Below are 25,390 nucleotides of genomic sequence, written 5' to 3' on the forward strand. Positions count from 1 at the left end.
TGTATTAAAAAATAAATGCAGAAGTCATGTAGTTTGCAAAACAGCCGCTCAGTTCCTAGTGGTTCTTGCTGTCAGAAGTTGTCAGTTTGTGCCTGCGGATGCTGGCCTGCAACCATTGAGAGGGAGCAGGATCCAAGGGTGGACACATCCTTCCCTGCCATTGTCTCTCCCTAAGGTCTGTCAAACTAATTCACTCCTGTAGCCTGGAAGAGTCAGACGCTGTGGACTCTTCTTCATTCTTCCCCTGTGACTGCCACTTGCGCTCCATGACAGAGGCAGCGGAAGCCTTGGAGTAGCTCTTGAGGAAGGGGTCTCTCCACCCAGGTGCACAGCCTCTGCCTATTTCACTCAGTGGGATTGAGGGGCTGTAGAATAGGGAATTGTAATGTTTAAAACCAGCTACTACTCATTTTTTTTACAGTGCAGCTTTCGTCATTTCAATGTTCTAATTCTTAATGAAACCCACTCAAAATCCAGGTTTTTAACATTACTTTTAATGCAGTAGTTCCCAAGTGATAAGCAGGCCTGTGGAATTAAAGTTTAGTGGCAGTGGCAGTGGCATTTTCCATATAATTATGGATTTGCTGCCTTTGCCATATAATACAGCACCTTCTCAATAATTTGCAGATTTTAACAAAAATTGGTTTCTAGCTTAAACGTATAAAAAGTTATTATAAATACTGTCGCACGTATAGCAGTGCAGGGACAGGCCCTTTTCTGCGCAGTGACAGGTCAAATCTGTTTTGCTGGTTGCTGCATATAGGTGTTAAGCTGATGGTAGTGAGGTGAAACCTCTGCCCTCTGGTTAAAATGACAAAATAGTGAAATAATACTGCTGCATTATGCCACATAATTTACCTTTTCTTCCTTCCTAATTCAGTTAACCCAGCTGCATAATGTATTGCTGCCCTGCTTCATAATTCCAGTTGCCCTGGTTATAAGTATTTTATTACACACTTATTAGAACTAATGCACGCAGTAAAGAGTGACTTTTCATAATAGTGGGACATCGGTATTAAAACTTGCATCTTACAGTTGTGAAGCGGATGTAGAATTGCATGTCACCAACATTCCTTCTTTCCACATCCATTTGTATGGTGAGGGGATAGTATTCTATTGTCGTACCCAGCATGCCTCCTCAATCCATTACCTTGTGTGATATGGTCTGCCAAGATGTTTCTAATACACATACACCTTGATGAAACTGGGACCTTCTTCATATGCTTCAAGTGTGCAGGAAAGTGACTGGTCCATTTGAAGTCGGGCCTTGCTGAGGAAAACTACAGTACCTGATGGGCATGCAGGGTTTCCATCAGGCAAGGCCCATCTTACTCCTGTTGGCACACACATGGCATAGGCCTTAGGGATGCACATTCTCTCCCTTTACTGCACATTGCTACTAGACCCTCCTACCACACCCATGCAATGGCACAGAGTGGCTGCAAAGCGGTCGACTGGGCCAGAACAAAACTCTTTTAGAGAAATAATTTTAAGTTATGTCATTATTTTAAAAAAATAGTGATGTAGAAGTAGCACCGGTTTTACAAAATATATTTAGGCTAATTAACAGTTTGATATTAGTGTCAAGAAAGTAATGTTTACAAACATTTCTGGAGCTCGGTGGTGCAGTTGGTCGTATAGTTACATGAGGAGTTCAGGAGCTCACAGGGAAGACGTTTTGGGATGATGGAAAGGCTCCGCGTGGGAACAGGTGCTGTTAGAGACTGCAGCCCCAGACTGAAATGGCATGCTTCTCCGCTTCCTTTTGTAGATGGTCAGTCACGAAAAGGTTCTTTGAAGTGGTAGCCGATCAAAGATGAGACCGGAGGAGCCTTGATATCTTTGGATCCGCGTCATGGGTGTTGCAGAAGCAGCAGCTTGGTGCATCAATGCAGCTGTCTCTGTCGTTTATGGGAGTTTCCTGGGCAGTTGTCTGGACTGATGTGACCCCACAGTGGATTTGTTTCCTCCGCGAGCATCTTTAAAGAGTGTTAAGCCCCATCACTTCATCCCAAAAGCTTATAGTCTAGAACAGATGAGTTCAGTTTACACTTGAGTTTCTTCAGTTCTTTTGGTTTCTGGTGATTTGTCTTCTCGCGTGTGGGGGATGCAGTATATAAGGTGTGGGTGGGGCCACAACTGTTATACATATTTTCCAGCATCAGCTTCAGAATGTGCCATAAACAAGAATATTGAAGCTTCACTTGTCTCTAATGTACTTTGACCAGGGCAGTCAAACTCCTGGTCGTAGGTGGTGAAGCTGTCCACTGTTGCATGCTCCGGAGGACCCTCCATAGGTTTCCACTGCTCCACCCTGATCTGTCCCAACAAACAATAGTGCAGTAAAAGTGATGGGAATTCAGTCGGAACACATACAAGACACATATGTTTGGTTTCCTTTCAGACATCCATCTTGCATGTCCAAACCCACACCACCCCAGTAAAAGAATTACAAAATAATGCCTCAGCTGTTTTAAAGTTTGTCCTGCCCCTCAAATGTGAAACAATAAAAATTACTTGTCCTACCACTATCCCTCCTGTTTTAGGTTTTGCCCGCACAGCACTTGAGCTTCGCTTGCAAAATCTCTCGTGTTTAAAAAAATGGCTTTCCCATTATTACTTACTATTGGCTGGCTCCCACGCATTTTTTGCTTTCTATTGGCTGGCTTCGACGTCACTCTTGTTTCCTGGCTTCCTATTGGTCAGTGCCTCCTCCACACCTCCGTAGTCTTCCTAGGCTTTAACACTTCACCCTGCTGTGGAGCCTGGACCAAGTACTGCTTTGGTGGCCAGTGTCCTTCCACTGCAGGTGCTATCCTTTTTTTTAAAATTTATTTAGTAATACTTTTCCCTCTTGTCCTTCTCCTTCACCCCAGCCCTTCATTGTTCATTGTTTCTGTCACACCCCACACCCCACCCTCCTCCCGTACTCATTGCTTGCTTTAGCAACCCCCTGCCCACTTGCTCTAGCACCATCCTCTGCCTGGCTTCATTGTCACTGCTTGATTGTGCCACCCTCTCCCCTTGAGTTGTTTTCCCCCCTTCAGAGTGGGCTGCTATGCAGTATGTCTTAAGGGCGAGCTGAGTATTGTGCTGCAATTTGCTACAGCTGCCTCTTCTCTCCCTGTGACCTGCACCTTTCCAGGATGCCTGCTTCGGAAGAGAAATCAGTTTCAGCCTGGCCTGCAAGCATCTTGGAATCGTCACTTTCATGAGTTAACAAAGAGTTCTCCTTCTATGTCCATGACGCTGTTTCCCTTTGGCCGCTTTAAACACAATGGGCAAAGTTAAAGCCGAACTTTGTGGCGGCAGGTCATATAAAGTATCTGTCTTGACTTCCAGCATCTGAGCCTCCCACAGCCTCCTCCCCTCACCACTGTGAGAGACTGTGTGCCTCTGTCCATCAACCTCATTGTTGCTTTGACTCCACTGCAGCCTTGGCGCTCCTTTTACTGCGGGATCAACCAGCAGTACCAGGGTCTGTCCTTCCTGCCCCCGCCCCCCCCACGTAGCCTTATCACTCCTGTGCCCTCTCCGTGCTCCATGGACTCAGCTAGCCTTTGAAATCTCTTTCCAATCTCAATCCTCCTCTTACCCTTAGCCAGTCCCTGTGGTCCCAATGAGCCCCCTCCAGCCCCAGGGCCCCTCTGAGCCCGCTACAAACTTAGGGCATTTCTATACGCTGCTCCTTGCTGTTATATGCGATTATATGTTGTATTTGACTGCCACTTCTGAATTGCTTTAAGAGTGCATTTGCTGCCTCTGATTGTGTTACTCTGTACATACTGCTCTCTATTACTTGTTCTATGTATCCAGGCAGGTGATATCTCTGAATCGTTTTACCTCGAACCCTGATTTCTACCTATGGATTGCCTAATTCACATGCAGGTGCAACGAGATAATTGTTAACATGGGAGCTGGTTACTGTTCAGTTACTTTTCATCTTCCTGCCGCCTATGAATTGTTTTTAGTTTGCATCTACTGGCCTCTTTTTTGCTTCCTCTAACTAATACAGATTTCTACCACAAGTGGGGTCCTGCTGTTTCTCAGTGCATTGTGCATACCACAAAAGTACTAACTGTGCCCATGACCCCTCCCACCTAAACTCCAACCAGGTGGAGTACAACTTGGTCCCTCAGGAATGGCTTCTACACATTAACAACACTAATAGAACTCGAATAGGCAAAAACTATAGGCTTTGCCAATGCTTATTTAATACACCCGCCCCTTCTTCCTTCCATCCTCAATTTAAAAATAACAGAGGATTTCATATCACCCTTTTAGTCTCCACTTCTCACCCCTTCCCGTGAATTACAATAAATAACTAAATAGTAGGTCTCTTTCCAGACTTCTACCACCTCTTAATGGAGACCTACCATAAATATGTAAAACAAAAAAGCCTTGTGCTAATATTTTCCAGGCTAGGGGACAGCTTGTATATGCTAATGTACCTTGAGTTTCAGAGATGCAGATGCGGTCAGGGGTACAACGGTGGCGTGGCCAGTGAGGTTCCCGCCTTACTCCATGAACTTCAAATCTTTTTTCAGTTCAAAGACTCTTTATTGCAGTATAATAAGGTGTCTGTGTACAATATACAATAATAAAATCACAATAATACATTCGAAACAAATTGCAATGTAAATACATATATTGAAATATAAATATCAATTTGAAAAAGAGAGAAAACAGAATAATGGAGACATAAATGTCATTGGGATACATATAAGAAAGTCTTGATATCTAAGGAGATTCAAGGTGGTTTAAGAACTTCCTGCTGAGAGGGTTGTAACAAAGCATATCGTTTGGCACAGGAATCAATATATATTGTAACAGGTGACCACAAATCAAGACGTTTCGTTGCCATATTAATAGGATAAACAAAGGCAGTATCTAATCTATGGTTATGACAAACAGTGAACCACCAAGCCTTATAAAAGAGTTTTGTAGAGTCTTTCCAATTAATGGTAATTTGCTGGAAAGCAATCGCTAATAACAGATCAATGATTTTGACATTAAGCAAGACATTATCCCAAATGGAAGAAAGGCTACCCAAGAAAACATGTAGGAAGGAAAAAGGAAATTTAGTATCAAAAATGAAATTAATTTGAGACCATACTTGTTTACAAAATGTGTGTACATGAGGACATGAAAATAACATATGAAAAATATCCCCATTGGGAGACGACCACGTCCAACAAGTATCCGACGAACTTCACATCTCAGGAGGTTCAGAGGAGAAGGGAGCTGGCCTTTGCTTTCGATTCCCCACGAGACCCTGGGAGAAAGAGCAGGCGCCTTCATAGCATCCCTCTTCATTGGTTCCCCTATAGTGAGAGGCAGCTTCAGGGCAGGAGAGACTCTTGGTTTTGGGAGGAATGGGATGTCATTGCACAACAGTTTGCAATGAGTTCCCTGTAACACTTCTTGACTCCACAGCATTGCCCCCCAAAGTGCCTGGTGCTCCTTAATGTATTATAAGAAACTGTGAACAGGTTTGCTCTCCCTGTGAAATGAACGTGTTTATTCTCTCAGAGGCTCACATTATATTACCCTGAGAAAAACTTGAAATATTCCTCTCCTACCGTTTGCTGGGACACAGCTGTCAAACGTTGTGTTTTCCTTTAGCAAAATCTCGGTGAAGGGGGCTGCATTCTCGACAGTGAATGGTGTTTCACTTTAAAGCTGACAGTTCTCACAAAGCGGAAATAAAACTGTCATAAAACAATGAAGTGTTAAAGTTTACCTGTAGGCGCATTGTGATGTCAGTGTCTTGCTTCCGAGGTGAAAGGTTAATGCCATTAATTAAAGGTGCAATTAGGGGTGACATCCTGGTATAATTAATCTTATCTTTCTTCGGTGTTTGTGTCTTTAAAGGGCCCCCCTGCAGCTAAAGAGCAGTGTTGGGGTGCAAGCAATCCTGTGTGTTCATGCCAGCGGAGTTGCTTCTTATCTCGAGGCTCTTTGCGATAGATACAACATGGACGCCGAGTGACCTTTGTGCGAATCACCGGCATTGGGGGTGAAATGTGTTCATAGAAAGGTTTAGCAGTTGTATGTGTTTCACGTGGTTCACATTTAAGGCAGATGATCAATTTGCTTGGAACATTTACATAATTCTTAACAATGGTGGCGGGAGGGGTGTAGGACTATGGATTGCAAGTCAATGTTTTTGAATAAACCGCTCTTAAGCAGGGGGTCGCCTTATCTGGTTGAGCATCACTGGACTGCTAAGTGTTTGCAGGCCGAGGTATCTGATCAAATGTTTACTTGTTCTTCCAGTACTACTTTGCAGGGATTCACTGTTTGTTTGTTCACATTTCTATTTCCCGCCTTCCCTGAAATCTAAAGGCGACATTTGGCGTCTCTTTTCACAGGTAAAATTCAGTTTTGGGGAGCAAGACGATCGCTTTAATCCAGTTCTGTATCATTTTACCAAATATTTGAATTAACAAGATCTCCCCTAAGACCTCACTTGCCCTATCTGTTGCAAAACCGTTTGTTAGTTTACAGTGGGCTCAGAGGGTGCCCCTTACCATTTGTGGCTTCATTGTTGCTGTAATTTGCTTGTTTCTAATTTGTTTACACGTGTGGTCTTCTCTTCCTCCTCTTGAATTTGACCCTCGGCTGGAGCATGAACCCATTATTTGTATCCTTCCTCCACTCCGTTTTCAAGCACAACATTCTTCTTTTTGTTTTAGCACTCTATGACAGTGTATGTGTTTTCCTGCTATCTCCCGTGTGTACGTCTCCCCCTCACGCTCTGCTGTCCTCGCTGCCAGTGTGCTTATCCCATCTTCTGGCATTGGTTTTTTTCTGCCCTTGTGCTTCGACCCCATCTCCTCATGAAACTGTCTCTCATTTGTTTGTTTCCTCACTCCTTTTGTGCTACCCTCTGTGCTCCTTCCTCATTTTGTGTTGCTTTCCTCCATGTTTGCTTCCCCTCACTGATGCAACATTTTATATTTACCAATACAATTCAGAATGTCAAACAGAAAAAACACCCTGGGGTCATTTTGCAGGCACACGCAAGCTTTGTGCGCGCACTTACAAAATGATGTGGACAGCAGCATATATTTTTTGGGTCGTGCTGCACAGTATTGGGGATGCTGTACAACATGGCTAGGACCATTGGCAAAGCCAATAGGTCCCAAAGGCAAGACTTGTTTAACTCTTTCTTCCTGGTGTCACTCATCAGTAGAATATTGGGAGAGTTAGGGTTGTGGCCCCTGCCCACTGCTTTGTCAGACACATAGTCAACAATGCCAATAAACACATTTTACTCTACAGCTTCAATGTGAAACCTCCAAGTTTCAGTTTTTCATATTACCCGATCGTATGGAACCTCTGACAGACATCGAACAACCAACACTAGTCCTGTCTTATATTTTCTGTATCAGTCATAGCAATAATATTTTCTAATAGCTGTGAATAACATATGTTACTATTTCACAATTAGAAGGGAACTCGTGTTCCTGCCTCTTGATTGGTTCCTGGTAATAGCTTGCTGACTGGCTGCTTTTTCAAGCTACCCAAGACGTAACTTTTAGATTATTGTGTATTTACGGATTTTCGTCCCAGACAGCATCAAGGCGCTAACAAAGTCCATGCTGTCAGGCCATCAGCCATCATGGGTCATTGTTGTATACACACATGGTTTATTTCATGTGCCTCAATCACTTGCTATGCAGGAGGCATGCTGTATGGTTGTGGAACACATGTCCTGACTCCAGGAACTTGAAGCAGCGGACTATGGAATTCTGAACATACAAGTCCTTGCCTTGGCTCTTTTTGTAATTATTCATGGCCCTTCCTGTAATTTGTTCATTCTTCTAACTGGTCATGTTGAATAGGCGTATGCCCTGTTCTATGCTGGTTGTTCACAATAACTCTTTGATGGTCTCCTGAATTTAGATCTAGTGCTTTACACACGAACATCAATATTCTTTGGTTGCTTATTCAGTTTCATTAAATGACTGATCTGTGTATGGGGTGTGTACAATCCCAGGCTCACTGAGGTTTTGCTTTCTTATTCCCCGGCTATTAAGGTAGACAGATTAATGTTCCATCTCTTTTGATAATTGTGAATATATACAATTTGTTGGCAAGCATGGGGAGTAAGGTGTTGGGCTGGGTAAAGCGAAAGGTAGATGATATAGAGAGAGGTGAGAAAGAGATAAGTGAGAGAGTGAGACAGAGGTCTGAGCCAGGTGAGAGAAGTAATAATGAGTGAGGGGAGAGACGCAGGTAAAAAGAGATTGCTGAGAGAGAGGGGAGAGACAGGTGGGAAAGTCTGTTCAGAGAGAAGGTAGTCGATAGTTTAAGGGGAAAAAGAGAATGAATGAGAAAACATGTTCTTGATATAACAATTAAATTAAATTTGTATTGCTAATTGAGATTAGATTTTGCTACTTGATTTCTTTGTTCATATGTCGTTGTCTTCCGATTGGTAACATAGGGTTCCTAATATGAGTGTGGAATTATGAATGTGTACTTACCCAAAGGGGGTTTCTTATGACTTAAGTCTTATTTGGTGCCCTTCTCCTTTGGTGTTTGGGTCCCTCTCTCTTTTATTGAAATGTATAAATCTGGCACTGGTGTGTGAACTGAGAGTCTGCATCTGCAGAGAGTGCGTCAGTAAAAGGCGGAACAGTGGTTTCAAGCTGCAGCTCCATGTTTCACTGCTTGTGGCCTGGCCTGCCTTTAGTTGGTGCACCTGGGTCTCCCAATGACCTTCCATATTCCCTCAGGAGTGCCCTGGGTATATGATACTTCATACTTGGCACAATTTGGTGCAAGCTGAAGGGCAAAGATTTTCCCTCATTAGACAAGAGTGGAATGTGCACTTAAGCTATGGGCATTAAACAAGGGGCTCTTCATGCATCTGCAGCCCCTCCGATATAACATAATTGTCTGGTTGAATGGAATGTTATAAAAGATTGATGTGTGAGTATTCTGTGATAAAACAACTGAATATCCTTTGACAGTGGGACAAAATATCATGTTTGGGTGGTAACATTTTCCTAACGTTAAAAAAATGTAGTACAATAAAATAGTCTAGGTTTGGAAGATGTGTGTGGGTATGCAGGTGGGTATGCAGGCCTTATTTCAGCTTATCTGTTGGGGATCAGGACGCGGTTTGAAACAGGACTCTGTCTTTTACCAGGACTTCTTCGCATTCACGGATTGGTCAGGCACCTTGTGAGAGCGTTGCTAAATAGATGCCTTTTCACTGATACATACACAAGGGGTTCCACTGACTATGCTAACTGCACTCGCTTTTGGGGAATTAATATTTATTTATTTGTGTTTAGTCCCCAAGTGGCCATGTTACCTGGGGATTTTTGAAGGGTTTAATGGATCATTTGCAGCCATTTTTAAACTTATGTAGACTGCAAGTAACTGATGTAAATCTAATAAGCACAAGCACAGTTCTAATCATGTGGTATGCGTTACAAGAGTTGTTTAGCTTTGCATATGACCTCCTGTTGCAGCTGTGGAGGTGATATCTAAGCCTCTAGTTGAAATATAGATGGTAACTAAATGGAGATGCGTTTGCTTTTGTAACTGGTGATTTTTTTTATCAGCCTTGCGCTGAATGTTTGGTTTGTAACTGCAGTGAAGTCACTTCTAATTATGTCATCAGAGTAAAATGTCATGTGACATCATTTCCTAGGATGACAGTGGATAAAGGTTCATATGATGTGGATTTTGGTGAATCAACGTTCATGATCACAGGTCTCTTTAAATTATCCTTAAGTCCGCATATCAACTGGTAGGAAGGAGGCTGTGACGTGCGTTCATTGCACATTCTCTAAAAATGATTTCTTTGATGACCCCTGTGTCTTTACCCTTTAATCTCTTCTGATTCCAAGAACAATCTTCTCCTGAATGTGTTTGTTTCTATCATTATCACCGATTGGTATTCTTACCAAAGTCAGTCTTTCCTGCACTTTGTTCATTGCCCAAGCAAAGCACTCTTCTTTTCGGACCAGACTATGCCTTCTCTTCTCAGCATCTCTAGGGAAGCCAGACACACACAAGTAGATCCCGGAAGGATAATTTAATAGATGGTTACTAAGCACATAGTGCAAACCTTTAAAGCCTCAGCTGCCTCGAGTCTGAATCACCTGCCCTTCCCTTCATTTCTCTTCCTCTCTCTTCCCCATCTCCTCGCTTTCGCTGCCCTCTCCAGGAATGGGAAAGGAGCTTCTGCAGAGTGAATACTTTAAACACAGGAAATCAAAACATGCCTGCTCAGTTTTGTGTTTTCGTTTCATGAATGTGGGACCCTGTCTGAAAATTTGGCATGACAAGCTGCTCGTGGCGACACCAAAACATTACAGACTGCACTTGGATTGAATATATCAGCCCATTTGCAACCCAGCATTGACTAGGCGCGCAGCAGTGTGGGATTAATGTACAAATCCACCAATTCATAACTGAGCTTACTACCATACATCTGCTAGATCAAAGGACAATAAACAACAAATGCTACTATTACCCTTTATTAGGCATTGGTGAGTGTTAGAAATGGGGCACTCTAGTTGGCAGAGGTGGGTACCTTTGTCCAAGAGGGGGCCCTTGCTTTGAGTCAGGGTAAGAAGGATACACTTGTAAAATAACCCCTGCTCATCCCCTTGGTAGCTTGGCACAAGCAGACAGGCTTATCTCAGAGGCAGGGTGTAAAACATTTGTGAACACATACAGTAATACAGTGAAAACACTACAAATGGACACCACACCAGTTTAGAACAATAAATAATCTTTATCTAAACCAAAACAAGACCAAACAACAACAATCCACAGTACAGTTATCAAGTTATCTTCAAAAATAGGTTATTCACTCAAATAAAGCTTGTAGCAACAAATAACTCCACTTGGAGTTATAACGACATCTTGACCGGTGGAAATCCCAAAGTACGGCGCCAACCGTGAAGAGCGCGGCGTCGTACCCGGAGTTAAGCAGACCCACAAAGAACAGTACCATGGAATTGATGAAAGCAAAGACAGTTGATGGCGTTGGGGAGGTGCGGCCTCGTAGGCACTGTGCGGCGTCGACTCCTTACGACCCATGGGGAGGTGCAGCCTCTGTTCCTTACTGCAGCGCAGGGGAGGTGAGACGGTGATTACTTACTGCGTCGGGGAGATGACATCACAATGGCGCCGATACCACTGTTCCTTATGATGGCGCGATGTCGATGGATTCGGGGATCACCCAGGTCGAGGATCGGCTCCGCGATGATGAAGTCGGCTTCGGAGTCAATGCGGCATCGCAGCAGGCGTCGGGCCTACGTCGCAAGTCGGAGCAGCGCTCACGGCTTCGGTGCAGATTGCGACGTTGCTGGCCGGGTGCCGGTGTTGCAATTTCCTTCTGTAGCAGCTGAAACAGCAGTTCCAGATGCAGAGAGACAGAAGGGGTGAAGTCCTTGTGTTCCTGAGACTTCAGAACAGGAGGCAAGCTCAGTTTCAAGCTCTTGGAGATATTTTTCTTCAAGCAGGTGACAAAGCAAACAGCAAAGTCCTTTTTCTCCTTTCCTTGGCAGCAAGCAGCCACTGCAGGCCAACCCCCAGACAGCAAACAGCACAGGGGCAGTATTCCTCCTCAGCTTCTCCAGCTCTTCTCCTTGGCAAAGGTTTCCTCTTACTTTCCCAGAAGTGATCTAAAGTTCTGGGCCCCAATATTTATACTACAAAATCCTTTGTTCTCTGATGGCAGAGAGTGTCTGTACCCAGCCTAAACCAGTTCTGTCCTCACTGGTGCAGCTTCCTGGCAGGAGGTGGAGACAGCATTGTTGAAGGCAGACTAGGCCCATTCAGGTGAAAAGGAAATCTCCCACTACTCCAAATACAACCCAGGTCTATTCAGCCCAGCCCTGACTCATCAGACTTCTGGAGCCACAGCCCTCTTCAACCCCCTGTCATCCAAAAGCCAGACATGCAATACACAGACCTAGCAGAGCACACTGGATGGTTTGGCAAGACAATACCTACTTTCTAAAAGTGGTATTTTCAAACACAGAATGTAAAAATCACCCTCACTAAAAGATGCATTTTAACATTTTGAGTTCAGGCATACTAAACTTTATTTTCCTATCGTGGTCCCCAGGTCAGTTATGTTTATAAGATGTTATAAACAAACTCCCCATTCTGCCCTATGGGAACAGATAGCCTTGCAAAAGTGAAAAACGAAATTGGCAGTATTTCACTATCAGGACATGCCACACACATCAGGGCATGTCCTACCTTTCACATACAATTTACTCTGCCCACAGGGGTACCTTGGGCCTACCTTAGGGGTGACTAACATGCAGAAAAAGTAAGGGTTGGGGACTGGCAAGTGTGTGCACTTGTCAAGTCGACATGGCAGTCCCAGACTGCACATAGGCTCTGCAATAGCAGGCCTGAGTCACATTTTACAGGCTGCTTCTATGGGTAGCACAATCAGTGCTGCAAGCCCACCAGCAGCATTTGATTTACAGGCCCTGGGCACACATGGTGCACTGTACTAGGGTTTGACAAGTAAATCAAATCAGCCAATCATGGAATCACTAATCCATCACATCAGTTGACAAAGGGAGCACTTGCACATGGCACTGAACAGCAGTAGCAAAGGGCCCAAAGCATTTAAACCAGCAAAAACATGAGGCAACAGCAAACAAAAATGGAAGGGAGACCCACGCCAATGGTGCCAAGTCTAACAGTGAGTCTGCATTGCTGTGGCCCAGACTTGTGACTGATAGACCACTGGAGATATCAGAGACGAGCAAGAGCTTGCTGAACCATCTTGCCGATGCGGTGAACATATATATGTCCTAAATGATAGTAAATTTCTTTAAGAAGTAGAGCTCATCAAAACCCAGAATGTCATCTAGTTCTTGAATGAGTGTTTAAGAAATATCCCACAAAGTCAAACACTTCTGCCCAGCCCTCATCAGACCATCTATGGATACCCCTATTCAGTGTGCTGATTAAGTCTTCAACAGACTCACCAGGCAGCTAGTGAACACAAGAGCACACTCCTTAGAGCATCTCAGAGCTCCGCAGCAGTCAGGGTCTCTTCCGGCTTTTGAGACCTTAAGTTTAATTTTTGATTTACAAAGTGGCAAAATAATGTTAAATGCCTCGCTCTAATCTGAGGTCCACAAAGATCGTACGGCCAAATTAACTCTCCTGGACCACCCTTTGGGGCAGTTAGTAGTTTTCTTGAGGAAATGTCTTGGCCCTCACCTTCCTGAACAGATGACAACTGCAGTAATAAGAGTCAAAAACTGCAGTTAAACAATTGCCAGTCACAGCCCTCCACTCCCCAAGTTGGAGCTGCCGCAGAGCTCCGTGTAACTAGTCCAAATCCATACATTTGGAAGCCCTTGCCTGATACTGCACCAGCATAGCCTGTGTACTTCCCCTAGCACTGCAGCACTTCACAGTCAACACTCACAACCCCAAACTCATCAGATATACAAATATCACTTGCTGAGACCTGCTGCACTTTACTGGACCATGCTCCGCATTCACCAGTTTCGCAAGTACTGCACCGCCATTCACCAATAACACACCTTGGATTTACCAAACACAACTGCCCAGTCACAGCCCCCACATTCTTCTAGCTGAGGGACCCATATTTTTTTTTCCTTCAGCTTCCCCTTTTCACAAGCACATACCTGCATGCTTCCGCCTACAGTCTTTGTAAATTTTCTGATGCACAAGGTAATGTTTGTCTGCTAAACTGTTGAATTTGGCAACGCTAAAGTTCAAAGTTTATGGACCAGAGATCAGCTGACTGCAAGACTGGTAGCACATTTTTGTGGTGTTTTGTTTTCCAAAGGCCACGCTATTCAGTGTTAAGCAGGCGATTTAATTGAATACGAAGATGAGCGATTATCGGAGCTCAAGATCAAATGAAATGTGAATTTCGATCTGAAGCTGAGCCAAGGAACCTCTTATTGGAAAATCAGTTAAATAACATAACCTATCCAGAGTTTGCATCCTATTGTTTTTTCCCCCATTGTAATATTGAGTTATGTCAATCTTAATAAAAGGTGCAGTCGATGCAGAAAAGAGTGTACAAGTAAATTCTTTGCTATCTGGGGAAAAGGGTGTGTGCAAAATGCATGAACCTAGTGGTTTGATCTACTGCATCGTTTTTACTCATCGCTTGTAGTGTTGAGCCTAAACATCACCCACTGGGGTGAGGCGGTCTGTACATGTTCTTATGGCTTCCTCCAAAAGCTGATGAGTAACACCAGCCTAGGGTTATTTTTCTCACCTGTGTTCACTGACTAAACTAGAGCGAGCAAACACAGAGTACAGGGCCGGATTTGCCGCTGTCAGTCGTTTTGGCCAACATGCGTGGCAGAGTCCAGACAGAATATTGGAAACAACAATACTGTGGGACGAACTATTGGTCCAACAATATTGAGGTAATAAATATTGTGAAGGTAAGTTTTGATAGGTAAGCAAAGTTTTACTATATGGAACTCTATACATATATATATATATATAGTTATATATCTCTTCAAGATACGTAGATGTGGAGTTAAGAATAGTAAATCTATACTTACCTATTTGGACCGCCCTTGTCTATAATTTGGTCCTCGATATTATTGACATGATATTCTGTCCGCGCAGTATTTTTGTTTCCATTATTCTATCCGAGATCCGTGTTTTCCATAATAGTAATCCAATGGACATATGGCACCAATACTCCACGCTTAGCTTTGCTAATGGGTGGTGGCTATTGTCAGGCAGTCCGAGGGGCCTTTGTCTGGTTATCACCAGAGATAACCACATCTTCTGCATGGATATGTTGAGAAGGGTCAACCACCCAAAAAGGGAGAAAATGAAGGCATCGGGTTTTGCCTCCTCACTTGTGTCTTTTTCCTGCACGTGATAAATGCGAGGTATGGACCCGCAGAGTCTCTGATGGATTCCTGAGATGTCCTCCATTCATAAGATGGGAGCCAGGTTAAAGGTCGTCTGTGGGTTCCTTCCCATAAAGTGCTGTGTTCTGGTTTATTTTTAAAGAAGCATTTCTTAGCTTGATTTTGCGCACACCTCTGTTTAAAGAGAAGTTGGCTTGCTAATAATGAAAGATCTGACCAAAGCGAGAGCGCTTGAGCATCTGTCCTCTGCTTTCGGTCCAGCATTATGCAGCAAGCCAAACTCAAATGCACAGAGCAGCCAAGGCAGCAAGCTGGAGCCATGATCACGGAGGGTAATTGAATTAGTGTTGATCATGACTCCAGATGATGGTGCTTTGATAAGGAATACTTTAGTACTTAACAGCCTTTTACATGCACCGAGGCTGTGTGGGAAGGAAACGCCAATTGTTCGGAATTAATGTGCAGATTTCCAGTGTCCCACTTAGAGTGAATTGCAAATGTGGTTGTTAGTTGGTGCACAGATGTCCTCAGGCTGTTCAGACCTGAAAGGGGTGGGGAGACCACTTTCAGTTCTCACATCAGAGCCATGTCACGTTGGCTGTGATGGCACAGCGCTTGGCGTATTTGCATAAGTACCCTCCCCGTTGTCTTGGTGATCCATGTAAACCCAACAGTAGGGGCCATGAGTGATGCTTGCAGCCTGCTCTAACACAAGCTCAGCAGCTCCTTTGAGGCTCTGGGGACTCTGTTCAAGACGACCACACAGGACTTGCTGTCTGTTTTATTCACAAGTCCTGATATGTTAAAACCATCAGTTTGCTTTCTATAACAAATCCCATTCTCTCCCTAGAAGCCTCTTCCTGCCACAATTCTGCCCCATTCCCTCTCCCATCCCATTCTTGGCCTCTCAATCTGCACGCATCCGCATGGATCCCTAGTATTGTATGGAGTAAACTACTTGTAATGGCTCAATATATCATAACCTCAACATCATGATGTCTGGTATATTCTGGACACGTGGACAGCTGGTTGGACTCATGTCTGTCTGGCGCTAAAATGGCCAGCTACTAGTTTGCGGGGAGCCGCCATGTTCCTAGTCAAAAGGTTTTAGTGTCATCGTCATTGCTGACTCCTGATTTTACTGCTTCAGGCGATGCAAGTGGCTAGAGTTGCATTTAGTGATAAATATCGAAAGGCCCATTTTTTGTTTGTAAAAAATAAATGTATATATTCTTTATTCTTTGTATTTGGATTGACAGTGGTTTGTTTTCTTTTGTAAAGAAAGGTATTTCTTTAAGCAGAGACTTTGGCACCAGAAAATTATCAGGGGCTTTAACAAAAACATATGCCCCTAGTACTGTTTTCCTCTATATTCTTTACTATTTCCTAGTAATTTCCTCTTCTGTCTTCTAACGCTGTTTCTTCTCTTTCTTGCGCTCCGTTTAGTCTCTAATGTTTGTTTCTTGTACTTACAACACACATATATAAACACCTGTATCAATATCCCTATAGCAACAGCACATAGACAGTTCCATTGCGGCTGATTTCTGGGGCAGGTTTATGCCTCAGAAGCAACCGGTGTGTGCATGCGTTTCTTCTTTTTGGTTTCTTGGGTGTCAAGAGACTTTTAGGGCGGGAAACGCTGACACCAGTGGTGAACAGTTGAGAAGTTTTGTTCAAGTTAACTAGCTAAGATAGCGGTTAGTGGCAGGCGCCTCAGTGCCCACTTTCACTACGCCATGATCTGCCCAGGTGTTCTTGAATGGGTTAAAAAAAAAATTAAAAAATCCTAGAATGAACACTGTTAAGGTGAACGAGCGAACTGAAGACCACTTGTTATAGGGAGAGCTGTAAGGAGACTCCTCACGAGAAGAAACGAGTTATTTTATTGGCTGGCACGTGCCCTGTTCCAAGATTAGTGCTGCTTGAGATGCCCATTTGCCGAACATGTCCCGAGGATTAACAGAGGAAGAAGTGACATCCACCCCGGAGTGCTGGTCACATGATCCCCGCGCGTGTTCAGTGCACGAGCTGGCCTGGCTGCCAGATTCATATCGCCTGTGCTTTAGCGTGTATTATTTCCCGGATTTCGCTCTTTTCCAGACCGCCGATGCCAGCGAGGGCATCTTTGCAGTCCAGGGTGTTTTAAAGCGTATCCTCGCAGCTCTAATGTCGGGTCTGCGCCGCTGAAGGGACGGGCAGCGCTCAATATTCATTTCATAAACTGATTGGGCTTAAGGTCAGATTCCAAAGCTGGAAACCGACCGGATGAATGACATTTATTTTTAGCCCCGACCCAGTACCAAGTATTTCCAGTGCCTATTTCATTTCACGACAATTCTCTCTTCCTTTCCGGGTCAGAAATGTATGTTCCTTTTAATAGCCGTGGCCGTCGTGCTGCCATCTTTCCAACAAGGGTGTTTTTGTGCAAATGTTGATGATGGAAAAAATGATCCAAATTCATGGCAGCACGTGGAGGAGAAGTTGCGTGTTTTATTTCAAACACACTTTTCAGCAGCACTTAATGTTCATGCCTGGCACCACTTCACTCCTGTGTTCACAACAGGTTTCCCAACCCCTCCCAACACTTACACATAGGCCTAACTACAACCAACACCCTGTCAACAATGCTCTTCAAAAAGGGCTCCCAGGGTGCTGTGAAGCATAGCACTTTGTGGTTTTGTGGGGTATGAAGCGCTATACAACTTCTACAATATAGTACAATACAACTTTTTCTACTCCAGACATGTTGAATGGTGATGTATGTATGCAGGTGTGTATGTATGTTGTATTTATATAGCGTGAAGCGAGCAAGAAGACCCTGTGTTCAGGGTCAAAGACAGACGTACAATCAGTTTGAGATTAGAGGGGTAGCAAGGTTTTAGGAGCTAAAGGGACTGTTACTGCGGCATAATGTAGTGTTGTTTAACCCCTTCAGTGCCCCGCCCTTTCCCCGCCCTGTGCCGGGCGTTGCATTAGCGGGCGGGGTTCATGACGAGATAGTCTCGTCATGGGCACAGCGCAACCGCGCTCCATGATGAGACCATCTCGTCATGGGCACTGAAGGAGTTAAAGAAATGTGTCGTCAGCTCTTTCCTAAATTGCAGCCGGGTTGTGTAAGTCTTGAGGATATTTTTGAACCGTACTTTCTCTGGGAAACCCAGATTAACTCTGTGTAAGTGGATTCTGGCCCCTGAAACTCACCAGTACCTACATTCAGTAATGGCTGTCCAGCAAACTCTGTGTTACAGGATATAGAAAACACCAGCATTTGATTCAAAGAGCTGGTCATGGCCTTTGAGTTTTATGCAGCGCAAACTTGACCCGAAGGTATCAGAGCGCTTTACATGAGCACCAGTTGCATTACAGACGGGCACATTCATTTTGTTAGGCACGGGGAGAATGAGTGATTTGCCCAGAATCACAGGATGTTGAGAGTCCCTGCTGAAACTCGAACCCGTTTCCCCAGCTTTGAGGTCCATCGCCCGAGCGTTTCGCCACATCCTCTCCCATCGCCTTGAGCTGCTGACTGTGGAATTGGGAAGCCAGGTTGGACCCCAGTCTCAGCGTAACATCCCATGATTCTGGGCAAATCACTTCATCTCCCAATGCTCAAAGTAAAAATGTCTGACTGGTGCTCACGCAAAACACTTTAATGTCCTTTATATAGAAAAAAAAATGCAATATGCCTTCAACCTTTTTCCACCATTTTTTCTCAACGTATTAGTCCAGTGTCAGGCCGAACCAAAAAGAATTGTGCCTAGTTTTGTAAAAAAAAAAAAATGTTAACTCAAGGAGCTTTGAATGTTTTAGGCCCTTCAGTGTTTTCATATTAGTTGTTTACATCATTACATATTTACATTGATCAAGGTGCTTTCTGTGATCTGTTTTGCATCTTTCTCGTGGTACAAACTAAGAAAACTCACTTAATACTTTGTTTATTCTGGCAAAAGAATTTCACATCAATCCTCAGAGATATTGCTGCTTAAAATGTCACAAATTGGCTATATTTGTGGAAGAGAAAATGAATAATTGGAAAACATTCCTGCACCTATGCTAATGTTGTCTCCCTCCTCACCATTTGAAATGTACTGTGCTAAGAGGAGCCAATTAATGTCGGATGCTTTTTTCTTTTAATGGCTTCTATATAGAACCCCAGCTTTCTTAACATACATTAACACGGCCCTCTTGGGTAGCTGTCCCCGGTGTATAGGGCACATGCCAGCAAACTGGACGCATGTTATCAGCCACTGCTCTCCTATGCAGGGATTTTGGCCTGAAATATTTCAGTGTCTTGTAAGTATATGGAGGGTCAATCTGGCTCCAACTGTTTGGCTGAGAGTCTTGGGCTATGACCCAGTATTGGGCTTGTCCAATAGGTGGGTAAATTAGTATATATTGCAACAGCTGTAGCTCGATCCCCTCTTACTTCAAAATTGGCGAATTAAGTTAATTCTATCAATACACGACTGGCTACAAAAAATGAGACGAGTCAGAAACAGTGAACAGTTATATGCAATACGAACCGGGGGAGTTAGGAAATTCGAGAAACTCTGGGGACAATATTTCCAATCTGAAGACGTAGGAGCTGTAAGAAAGGGACTGATTAAATTACCTTAGGTCTCTTCTCTCATCCTATTGTAGGCACTTTATGAGGTACTCTCCCTCCTTTTATCTGGTTTTAAGTCAACTGCATCTAGAGTTTTTATAGTATTTTTTTGTTATGATGACATTTTTTCACTATAATATGTATTACCCTGTGTATTTTTTGCATTTATATAACATGAAATCATACTTGCATTGAACACTCCTATTTGCAGTTTATGATGAATATTTGCTGTCATTTATATCTATGATACTGCAATACCTGGATCCTAATAAAAACATTAAAAAAATTAAAATGTAGCGTCTTACTTCGAATTTGGCTGACGTGGAACAAGTGTTGGAGTCCTGTCCGCCCTATTTAGAGTGCATAGCGGCCTTTAGCCACTTCAAATATAGCATATGAGCAGTGCCACTGGAATTATGTAGCAAGGAGCGGGCCATATTATGTAACATGGTTGACTAAATTATATAGCAAGAAAAGGAAAATTATGCAAAACTTTGATAGTATTACTTCATTATTTGGTCATTTTTACACTTGGCAACACTGTCTGGGCACAAGTCACACTTCAGTTTAACACCTAAACACAGGCAATAAGCAATAGAAAGATGAGAAGTCAACCTCTGAAAAGAAATTTCGACAGCGACACATGGTGCTGCGATTTTAGTAGTAACTTTTGAACCATTTAAGCTAGAAAGATTTTTTTTTTTGTTCGTTAAAATCTGCAGAATATGCAGCAGATGATGGATTGTGTGGCAAATGTGGCAGATCTATAATTGTGCGAAAAACACCACAGCTGCATAATCGTATAATTCCAGTGGCCCTGCATATGAGAAATCTTGTATTGGTCAAAATGTAGATAGGAGCTTAAATTCAAATTTCATGTTCTTCAGGAAGAAATATCCTGCTTACAAGACAACTGCACTGAGATATTTCTAGCACAAATATTCTTGAAAACTATTTATTCAACAGAACAGGGAAGGCTGTTAACTGTCACGGGGGCGGGGAGATCTCTGCTCAGACACTCCCATGGTCCACATCTAAGAACTTTTAATTTGGGGTAAATTATGGTACCCCCCACCAGAACAACTCGATCCTAGAAGCTTGCATAGCCTGCGATTTTACAACATACTGCACACCTCTGGTATGATGTTTGACTGTTCTGCTCCGTATAATGATGCCAGCCCTTGTATGGTTCATTTACATCTCACTAAAGCCATAAATTATAAAAACAAGGTGCCCTCATCCATATGAGATGCATTTCAAGTTTCATGCACTGAGTATTCCCAAGGCCAACCACCCGCACGTGCCTCAAAGTGGATACCAGCAGAGGAGGCAAAATACGGATTGACAAACCTAAGAGGCTTACGTGCAAAAGGTGTTACGTTTGATCTCTAATTATCGGCGAGCAAGGTGTTTCAGCCTAAACGGTCTCTCTGGAAATCTGTGTTCGTTAATTTGCCTTTCATTAGCAGAGTCTTGATTTGCATGCAGAGAAACATTGTTGCATATGACACTGACACTGGTTTTTTTCTCTGTCCAGTGGCTTTTCACGGTCTCCCATTGAAAATCAAGAAAGAGCCCCATAGCCCCTGCTCGGAGATCGGCTCGACGTGCGGTCAAGAACACCCCTTCAAGCTTAGCTATGGGGAAAAGTGCCTGTATAATGCCAGGTAAGTAATAAAGTGCATTATTCGCCTGGTGTTTAATGTGAGCCGATGGCTGCAGTTGGGGCGCACTGGCACTCATTTGTGGGCACCAGCACTTGTTTTTCCTCATCAGACTTTGACACGGAGCAAGAGCGAGAACAACACACAATGGGGGACGGAGAAGGAGCAGGACAGGAAGATTGTGACAAAGGGAGAGAGAAGGACCTGCTAGAATGAGATAAATGGGCAGGAAGTGTCTGTGGTGGGTTAAAAAGACTTGAGGTAGGGATGGGCATCCCTGCCTTACAGTAGTGCCAGTCCGAGCCTCTGAGCAAAACTTAAATAAGCACTATTTTCACTAGAGGTTGCATGTATAGCCTAATTCCAATAAGTTGTACCTACAGGCCTGCCGGGTTATACTGGAACACAAGTTAGGTTTGGGTGCCAAAATAAAGTGCCCCCCCCCCACCTTAGCAAATCAGATAGCTAAAAACGTGACACACGTTTGAAATCACTACAGTTTTCAGTTTGCAAAGAGACACTGTACAAGTGTTTTGCAAGGTATTGTAGACGGTATGCATTTGTGCGTGCCACAGGCAATGTTTGTGGTAATGAGGCAATCGTTGGTAAAAAAAAAATGGGCCCCCAGAATTAACAGGCCCGCAAAAAAGCCAAACATCGGCCCACGCACTGACCTGTCACAAACTAGCTCTTCAGACCTGGCCAGATTGCCCTGTAGCCCAGTCCGACCCTGCGGGCTTGTAGCCATTGCATGTGCTTGCAATAACCTCCACGTAAGAGTCAAACGTCTAGAGGGCCATTTCAGCAGAGTGCCTGGATAGTGTTAAGAAAATATTGGGACATGTTAACAAAAGCTTTTGTGAGTACTCCAGGAGATCTCTTTTACGTACTCTTAAGTGCCATCGTGAATCTGCCCCATTGACTTTAACCTTGTTTGCCCTCACTGGAGCTGATGCTAGGGGCACCCGTCCCAAGCTTGAAATTCCTTCACCCATTCTTAACTATTCATGATGAATGAATGGAAATCTCCACTTCTTCCCCAGACTTCTTGCAGTTCCGTGACTTAGGTACTCCTAACCTTGCTTTGTCTGGTTGGTGAAGTGTTGGGTATGCCAATACCCATAGAAGAGATGACATACACTCCTATTTGTTTTATGACCTATTTTTGTATTCACATAAGGACAGCTGAGATTGATATTCAAAACATTAAGATCTCTGCTCCAATTTCCACATTTCCATTACCAGCTCTGAATAAGTGTTTTGTTGTGATTTATCACCTATGCTATACAAATTTTGTTTTCCTTTTTCAGTACACTTTTACTTTATTGAAATGGGAAACGTTTGTTTGATTTGATTATTACTCGCCTTGTGTGTCAGGACCTGCCATGGAGCTAGCAGTTCTGAAATTCTTCACTCTCACAATAGCAGCCTTTGATTAGCAGCTAGATGTTTGCCTCTTTTTTATTGCCACTTTTTAAATGTATATTTGATTGTACTTGCTAGCCCTTGATGTCTGCTCATCAGGTTGGCTGCCCCGTTACCGCTAGCCTATGTGCATTAGGTGCATTTCACACAATGTAGAGTTGGCAGATACCACTGGCACGGGGCGCCCTCCCATCCCTTCAGATTCATCACAACCATTCTGTTGATGGGGCGATTGTCAGCCATATCTTACCTTGTCAATGGAGAGCGAGGGCAGCCCTCTTACCCTGACAATCCTCAATCACAGAGGAGGAGATTAGGACACCTTTCTAATTTATTCATCGGGGAGTTGCCAATTTTCTTATTTATGATGCTCTTTGGGGTCTGTGGCTTTTCCTCTTCTAAGAAGAAAAATAATGCACCGAGCAGTGTATTTCAGAAGAAGCTTTTTAACCCTCTGTGCTGTGCAGTAATGTATTTTCTTCCAGTGTGGTTGAGACAGGCTTTTAACGTGATTTACATGAGTGACATTTCATGGGAGGTGCTCTGTGTACAATGACTCGTCAAGTATTGAACACTGCAGGGTGGGCTGCGAGCTGTGCTGGCCAAACATACTGCAAATGCAGAGTAAATGCTTCCGTGCTGGATCCCTGTTATCAATGGCATAACCTTGATTGTGGGTGGGACTTCCTGTTTGCAGGTGGACTCATCTTTGCCCCTTTTTTTCACAGTGCCTATGATCAAAAGCCACAAGTGGGAATGAGGCCATCCAACCCGCCCACGCCCTCAAGCACCCCTGTGTCGCCCCTACATCATGTATCACCCAGCTCCGCTCACACCCCAAAACCAGACGGGGCGTTCCACACGCACCTCCCACCTGCAGCACAGCCTATTCCAGACAACAGCTACTCCATGGACCACAGGTAAGGAAATACACAAAGTTGTGGGCCTGCTGTTCACAGTTGCCTTATGTCAACTTTTGGTCTGAGCTCATCTAAGCCCTTGTTGTAAACACAACTTTTTCCGAGTTGTATAGGTTACAGCTACGCAGTCGTAACAGTAGCATTGTGAGTGCTTTGCGTACTCATGTTGTGCTTTCCTCCAAGGCAAACAAAATGCTTTTCTGAGCCATTTTAGTTATACACTGGCTATCCATTATATGCGCCCCTGGAATTATGTGATTTTGCGTCCACAGCATTTTCCAAAGAATTATGGACTTGCTGCATTTGCCACATAATCCATCACCTGCCGCATAATCTTCAAATTTTAACACAAAGATTAGTTTCTAGCTCAGGTGGATCAAAAGTTACTAAAATCGCAGCAGCATATGTTGCTATGCAGTGAAAGGCCCTTTGCAAAGACTGACTGGTCCCCTTTTTATTGCTTATTGCTGTATTTCTGTGTTAAACTGATACCAATACCATGGAATATTTGGAATATTGTGTAAAAATGCCAAAATAAGGAAGTAAATACGATCACAAAATGTACTGCATAACGCCACATAATTTGTCTTTTCCTTCAGCATAATTTAGCAAACCTTGCCGTATAATTTGGTCCACCCCTGCCACATAATTCCAATGACCCTGTCTGTTAATGACCGTTTGAAAGCAGCGCTTGTTGTCTCAACTCCTGCAAGGATGGACAGGTGAACTCGAACCCCATGATGCAGATTCGCGGGCCAGTGCCCTAACAGATCTCTGTGACGTATCCCTGACGTCAGACCATACGTGAACTGACTGAGCCAAGAGTGGTCCTCAGTGCATCGAATCGGGCGTGTCGAGCTGGCATTCAGACTTCATGCTAGTCCCTCTCAGGCTTCTGCCCCCTATTTCGAAGCACACAATCTTATTTATGGATGCAGTGGAGTTTTTATTTTTATTTGTTTGCTGCCAAGATGGCTCAGTGTGTTAACTGCTCGCTACTGACATCGGTGTAGGTGACTTGCAGGTTATTTACAATGGATAAAAATGGCAAAAGCGGTGTTTTAAAGCACTCTGTGAAAAGCAAGTTATCGAAGCCTTGAACTTGACAAGGCCCCTGGTGGTGGCCGCTTTTCATTGGGTACTTCCTTCGCTTTTGCTAGTCACGTGCGACTCTGCTCCGAGCACGTGTTCCTGGACGACACATTGGACCCCATGCAGAGAAGGCTTCATAGTTTATGCTCACATCGGTACTAAACATCTCCGCCACGGCCCTTTCTCTTCCGTTTAACAAGGATTAGAAGGCAATAATATCCCGCCATTGCCCCATAACCCAGTCGTTGTTTCCACAGCCACGTGCGATTAGCTTTTTGTCGTTGTGTGCTGTTGCGTTTGTCTCATTATTGGTGCTGACGCCATAAATTGTATTATTCTCACAGGTGGAAGTGAAAAACAAGATTGTCATGGTAACAGCCGGCATGAAAGCTCCTGGGCTTTCTCCCTGCGCCTCAGCCTCGCTCGCCACTCCCTCCTTGGCTGCGCCGCTTCGGCAGCGTGCGCCACGCTGAGAGATGGCAGCGTTTGAAAGGCTACTGTAGGCCAAGGTGCCTGGTCTCGTGTCTTTAAACGCGAGGGCGGCTGAAGGACGCGCTGCTTCCAAGGTTTCTCTTATCAGCGGCCCCCAAGGCTTGCAGTTAGAGGGAGGCTGACTGGGGTCAAAGTGCAGCAGGGCCCACTCTCCCCAGAACCATTTATCGTGCTACACACAACAGCGAAAGACGTGGCTCAAACCCTAGCTGGGAGTGTGCCGAGTGTTTCACTCACAAACATTTCACCACTCCGGTCAGTACTGTGAAAGCTTCCTGTAGTTCTCACATTGTTCCGCATGGGGTT

At 44.0% G+C, this 25,390-nt stretch overlaps 1 protein-coding gene across 1 annotated transcript in view; it reads left to right on the forward strand.

Moving 5' to 3' along the window:
* Positions 1-25,390, forward strand: part of ETV1 (ETS variant transcription factor 1) — a 134,683-nt gene that overhangs the window by 45,143 nt on the left and 64,150 nt on the right. Inside the window, exons 6-7 of the mRNA XM_085630815.1 lie at positions 21,029-21,158; positions 23,309-23,500. Of these exons, the coding sequence (XP_085486941.1) occupies positions 21,029-21,158; positions 23,309-23,500 (322 nt within the window). The remainder of the gene's footprint in view (positions 1-21,028; positions 21,159-23,308; positions 23,501-25,390) is intronic.

Source organism: Triturus cristatus, chromosome 10 (assembly GCF_964204655.1).
Source record: "Triturus cristatus chromosome 10, aTriCri1.1, whole genome shotgun sequence".
NCBI lineage: Eukaryota > Metazoa > Chordata > Amphibia > Caudata > Salamandridae > Triturus > Triturus cristatus.